The sequence below is a fragment of the Punica granatum genome, chromosome 4 (genome assembly GCF_007655135.1).
Source record: "Punica granatum isolate Tunisia-2019 chromosome 4, ASM765513v2, whole genome shotgun sequence".
NCBI lineage: Eukaryota > Viridiplantae > Streptophyta > Magnoliopsida > Myrtales > Lythraceae > Punica > Punica granatum.
Genome location: NC_045130.1, coordinates 4,030,055 through 4,035,810, shown reverse-complemented (window position 1 = coordinate 4,035,810; position 5,756 = coordinate 4,030,055). Strand labels below are relative to the sequence as shown.

At 38.7% G+C, this 5,756-nt stretch overlaps 1 protein-coding gene across 1 annotated transcript; it reads right to left on the bottom strand.

The window, feature by feature from the left end:
- Nucleotides 1-675: 675 nt before the first annotated feature.
- LOC116203824 (laccase-14-like) lies at nt 676-5,060 on the bottom strand. Its single transcript, XM_031535769.1, has 7 exons — nt 4,876-5,060; nt 4,115-4,266; nt 3,453-3,697; nt 3,205-3,330; nt 2,244-2,832; nt 1,444-1,796; nt 676-1,111 (listed from the first exon to the last, which is right to left on the bottom strand). Exons 1-7 carry the CDS (start codon nt 4,978-4,980, stop codon nt 972-974), a joined length of 1,710 nt encoding a protein of 569 aa, XP_031391629.1. The 5' UTR covers nt 4,981-5,060; the 3' UTR covers nt 676-971.
- Nucleotides 5,061-5,756: the final 696 nt, after the last annotated feature.

The window sequence follows — 5,756 nt, the reverse complement described above, 5'->3', positions numbered from 1 at the left end:
AATGGATGTAGTAACTCATGCCTAAATGTAATGGCACAAAATAAGCGAAATTAGAGGTGAAACAATAGAACTTCATATGTAATAGACAAAATGAAAATATGAGATTTGAGATTGAGAAGAATTTTTAGGTCTCGATGAGTCCATGTGCCTTCTCCTCTCTACGCATGTTGCTCTTTCAAAGAAAAAGTCTTGTATGTAACGAATATACCATATAATGAATATATCACATAATATTTGTCATAAGATAATAATTGTTTGATACATCAACACATAGTTACAAATTCTGTTACAGAATGAAAATTTTTTATTGAGTCTTTAACGTGATATATCTCTTATCTCCACGAAGAAAGAGATGCGTGCATCACATGCATGTATGCATCTGCCGTAAGCTCCCAATAACGAGAGGGTCAACATACATACAGAGGCTGCTAAATTTCAAATATTGGGAACAGCGGGCACCATGAAGATATTTTTCCTCTGGCATATTGTAAGTACTCTCCTCTTTTCTTTTTGAATTAAAATGGAAAAAAAAATACATATATATATATATGTGTGTGTGTGTGTGTGTATATATACGCGTGCTCAAAATGCTCTCCATATTGTCCCCAGAATAAATGCTCTTGAATCAGTCCTGATGATGAAGCCAAAGCAATATAATATATACACACACACTGCTGGAGGAATTGGAAAATTTAATTCACGCAGCAATATATTCATTGTACTAAAATAAATAATGTGATGGTACAGAAACAATTAACCAGAACTTGCCACTTTCCTCTTCGCTCCTACGCCACTTAATTAGCTTATCCCTACAATCGAAATTCATCTTGTCAACCTTTCGGTGACTTATCTTTTGCGAAATGGTATATGTCCCATTGCAATGAGACCGCACTTTTCCACCGACGGATACTTATTTGACAATATTCACTCTAAACACTTAATTAACCGATCAATTGAACGGGTTCATCGTTCTAGGACATGGAACAAGGTGGCATGTACTTGGGGGGCCGGCGAATTTTCTGATCTTTGGTGTGACCATTTTGAACAATGAGGACGGTGTCCATGCCCCAGCTCGCGTGCCTCTCTAGATGACAGTGCATAAACCATACTCCTGAGGAAACAAAATTAAGAAATTATTAGATATGACAATTTAATTGGAAATGAAAATAACAGTCTAGCATAACCAACGTGGATTAATTCAAGCAGTTCGGTGTTTGTTCCAATTAAGTAAAGTCTTGAGTTCTAGTCCTTATGAATACAGAAAATCCACGATGATAGAGTTTTATCCCTTAGTGGGCCGACTCGGCTCGACTAGATTAATCTCGGAACTCAATTGGGCTTCCGAATATCATGATTCACACCGATAAAATAACAGTCTAGCATGCACGTGGATATTTAATCATGATGACAAGGCAACGGATGATGGGATTTGAAGAGACTCACCGGGATTATCTGCAACGAATCTTATCACGGTCCATCCATTCTTTGGGAGTCCGATGGTGTTAACCAGCGGTGGATCAACTAAGTTATATTTGGAGGGGCTAGTCTTATTATCGAAGTTCCCATCACCCATACCGACCACGTAGAAGCTGTAACCGTGCAGATGCATCGGGTGATTCTCGGCAGCCCCGACGTTGGTCCCTTGCCAAATAATTTCCACGGCAGAACCGTACTTAATCATGTTCACCTTTGTCCCTAGGCTCGGGTACACCGTGTTGTTCCCCACATCTCCCGTAAAGTTGAAGAAGTAAGGGGGCTTGTCGGGAAAAGTATTGTTATATACGTTTTCAATGTGCCTGCAAAAGAAAATTAATTATATCACCATATCATTCAACCTAAAACAAAAATTAAATCCACCTCTAAACATCGGCATCAGATGGCAAAGTTCTACATGGATATATGGAATGAGGACCCTTCCCTGAATTATCTTGGTCCATGTGTGACGGCACAGAATTTTGATCGGAATTTTCGGATAGCTGCTACTTTGTAATTTCATCTCAAATCTCCCGTGTAATTTGCCTAAACGGATCCGATTATCTCCAATCTTGTAATTTTCTTTTTCATGAGCATTTTACCTTATGTATTCTTGTCATGTACTTATTACATGTTATGAATGTATCCTCGAGGTTCAATAGCAAGAAAAAAAAATAAAAGAAAAATTATATCAGCGTATCATCATTTAGTTAAATTAATTAACACCCTGCAGTAAATAATTTTAATTACATATTTACAACGAAAATTACCTGTAGTAAGCTTGTAGGATATCAATAGATGGAGTCACGAAGCTGATGTTTGTCAAACTGGCGGATAATCTATTCCCGTCGGGGCCACTGCATGACGCGTTTGCGCATTCGATCTGATTCACGGAAACAGTCATGAAGATACGCTTTGTGATGTTAAGGGGCACGCACACGGGGTGTTTCTTGCTCGCCAGGCTCCGCAGTAGTGCCGTGAAGTTCCCGGCCGCACTCTTATTGTTGTAGACGGGAAGGCTAGGGACGTAAGGGGAGGACGGAGGGGTGTACTTGCCCCGGTACTGGAAGATCGCCGTTGTCAAGGTGTTATCAAACGGGGCATTCGTGTCCGCGAAAGGGCTTCCCATCATGTAGTAGTGGCTCCGGGGTTTATTCGCTTTGACTAGAATGTCCATAGTTTGTCCCGGCGTGATCATGATGTACTCAACATTTATAGGCTTCAAGTAGGCGCCATCCGTCCCCACGACCCTGAGGGTGTGGTTCGCAATGCCGAAGAAGATCTCCTCGTTCATCACAGCATTGATTACACGGAGCAGGTAGGTCTTGCCATAGTCGACCAGCATGCGGAACGTGGTTGCTGTATTGTGTCAAATATTAGCTAGTGCCACCACAGTCTGGTTAATTACCCAAAGGAATTTGGTTGAACAGATCCGTATTGATTTTGCTGGCGAATACAAACCGTCGTATTTAGATTATTATTATTATTTATAGTCTTTGGTTATCAAATGCACAAACTATTATTTATAAATTGAGCAAAGAAAAACGAATAAAATGCCTACAGAAGCTTCGATAACCTCTTTCTTTTTTTTATTAATGAAATTGAAAAGCACGTTTCGAGATATATGTCTTTTGACCTGCTACAGTTCACATAATCATTTGTCTCTTCCTATGTCCGTTTTGTTTTTTTAAAATCGAAAAATTTACAGAAAAAGGAAAGGGAAAATCTTACTGTTGGAGCAGTCATATAAGTCTCCCGGTTGGCCGTTGATGGTGAAAGCGTCCGATAGATTGGGATCACCTCCAGTTGCGATTGCTTCTTCGATAATCGCCATGACATCTCCCTTGTACCATTCACCTGTTAATCCACGCAATATAAGATTTATTGATCTGATTATTGAAATTAAAGCATATGTGGGAAAGCCATCCATCGGTTGATCTTTTGACGGTGAAGAATAGATTAGATTCGGTGATGTATACCTAATACAAGTGTTTGCTCGGCAGCAGGTTTCGGATATGGGTATGTATCTCCTGGCTTTGGAAAAATGATGATGGCGCCATGCACGGTGGCGCGAGTCCAGTCACTGTGAGCGTGCCACCAGAGCGTCCCTTCTTCATCGCTAAATATGATCTCCTGAGTGAAACTGGTGTTCGGTGGGATCGGACATTGAGTGATATTTTCCGGACCATCCGACCAGGGATTTCTAGGTTGTTTCACTCCGTGCCTGTATATTCCAAATTTAGTTATTTGCGGGTCTCACCATCGCGCCATGAGAAGAATGAGAAGACGATTCCTTTCCTTTTTTTGTGTTTTTTTTTTTGGGAGGGGGAGTAACAATCTAATTTATATCATTTTATTTTTATGTTGTAACATATGTTCCGCCTGTAAGCGATGAACATCACCCCGCTTTTTGTTTGTTCCCCCCAAAAAAAGAAAAAAAAAGATGGGCAAAGCCTCCACTATTAAAGCAACTTGATTATTATTTGGAATTTTATGGTCTAAACGGTCAGATAATCTTTGTCAAAATGCCAATTATTCTCAAAATCATAAAATGCTTTAATCTTTTTTCAAATAACTAAATCAGTCATTGTATCATTTAATGATTAGCAATAAAAAATATAATGAATTTTGTAGTAGTTACCAGTGAATGGTCACACCGTATGTCCCATGATTATGGACGGTAACAAACACAGTGTCTCCCTTGTGGACTCGAATTTCCGGCCCTGGAAAGCTGCCGTTCACTGTCAATATGCTCTTCGTGCTGCATAACTTTGTAAAGTTTTTCTCTTCCAACTGCAATGCAGGTTAACATGGAATTAGTCGATTGCACACCGTATAAATTAAATTTTTTGATTTATTTTATGAGACAATCACTACATGAATACAGTGCTAGTGACGGAAAAAATTCATGACAATTTGTGAAAATTAATGAGAATAAAAACTAAAGAATTTTATCTATATTTATAAGGGAAAGACCTGTCACAAATTGAGTGTGTGGATAAATTGTGATAGACTTTTTAGTCACTGCTATCTCTATTTTTTGTACTGAATTGTCAGTATAGAAATTAGGAAATAAAATGCGTAAAAGCAACTATATCTTTATATTCATTATCTCATAATATTATTATATATTTATATATGCACCCAAAAATTATCAAAATGCACAACTCATTCGTCAATGTCTTGACGACCTCACCTGAGGTTTTCTCTTATTGGACCACATGATCCATCATATATTGCACATTCCGCAAGTATGACTATCAATACATACATGATTCAAAGGTGAAATATTCTTAAGGGGTGGCGTGTATTCAAAGATAAAAATATTCTAATGGGTGTGTGTACATATAAACTCTCATCGCTATACAACATCATAACATCTATGTAAGGAAATATACTTACGACGAAATCATAGTAATGCACAGCGGCCTGAGCCGAGTAGAAAGACCAGCCATGCAAGAAGACAAATCCTATGAATGCAAAGATCAAGCCTCCATAAGCTCCCATTCCTCTCTCATAAACAGAACAACGTTGTTCTAACTTTTGCTTTTGGTCCGATTTTCTACTCTTATGGGATGCTCAAAGCTCCCAATTGGGAGAAGTATTTATAGGAAAAAGGATTTTGAGGTAGCTGCCAGATGTGATGATGGACAATAGTTGGATTTGATTATTGGTTTTCCTCTTTGAAATGTTTATTCCTCCATGTGCTCCACCTCCGCATAAAAATTTAAAAAGAAAAGTAAATTAAAAATCTAAAAAAAAAGTGTTTCCCTTTAGTTTTTTTTTTTTTACTGGAGTGTCTGGTTTTCATCCAGTTAATTCCCCTAATCTCAATCAACGCTCGATGGCACATGGAGCAGCTAGTCACGCCAAAAGCGCTCCGGTGACTCCAAAGTATTTTCAACTCCAAATCGGGTGGATACATGAGTTTCTCCTTATAATCACTAGGTCAAGCCTTTGGGTTGTGTTTCCCTTTAGTTAGTATAGGGGTCGAGGTCATTTATTTATATTAGAATTATCATGTGGCTACCAACTCTAGCATTGGACACAATTGGCACCACAAAATTTAAAATGTATAACGTCTCTTTATGTGACCTTTGCCCCTCTGGGAAAAAATTGTCCACTAGGCCATTTAAGTTGACGAATTCCTATATAGTGCTCCTCTTCTCTCCTTTACATAATTTGGAGCCCTCTCCGTCCTTAAAGTCAAAAAACAGTGGAGGCCTTACGCGTAAGTACATGTTGCTCACCGGTCATCCGGATCATTTGGTTGCATGTACTCT

Coding starts and splice junctions, on each gene's coding strand:
- LOC116203824 (XM_031535769.1), bottom strand. CDS start 4,980: ATGGGAGCTTATGGAGGCTTGATCTTTGCATTCATAGGATTTGTCTTC. Junction 2,833..3,204: donor CTTATATGACTGCTCCAACA/GTAAGATTTTCC, acceptor GACACAATACAG/CAACCACGTTCCGCATGCTG. Junction 1,112..1,443: donor ATTCGTTGCAGATAATCCCG/GTGAGTCTCTTC, acceptor TTGTTTCCTCAG/GAGTATGGTTTATGCACTGT.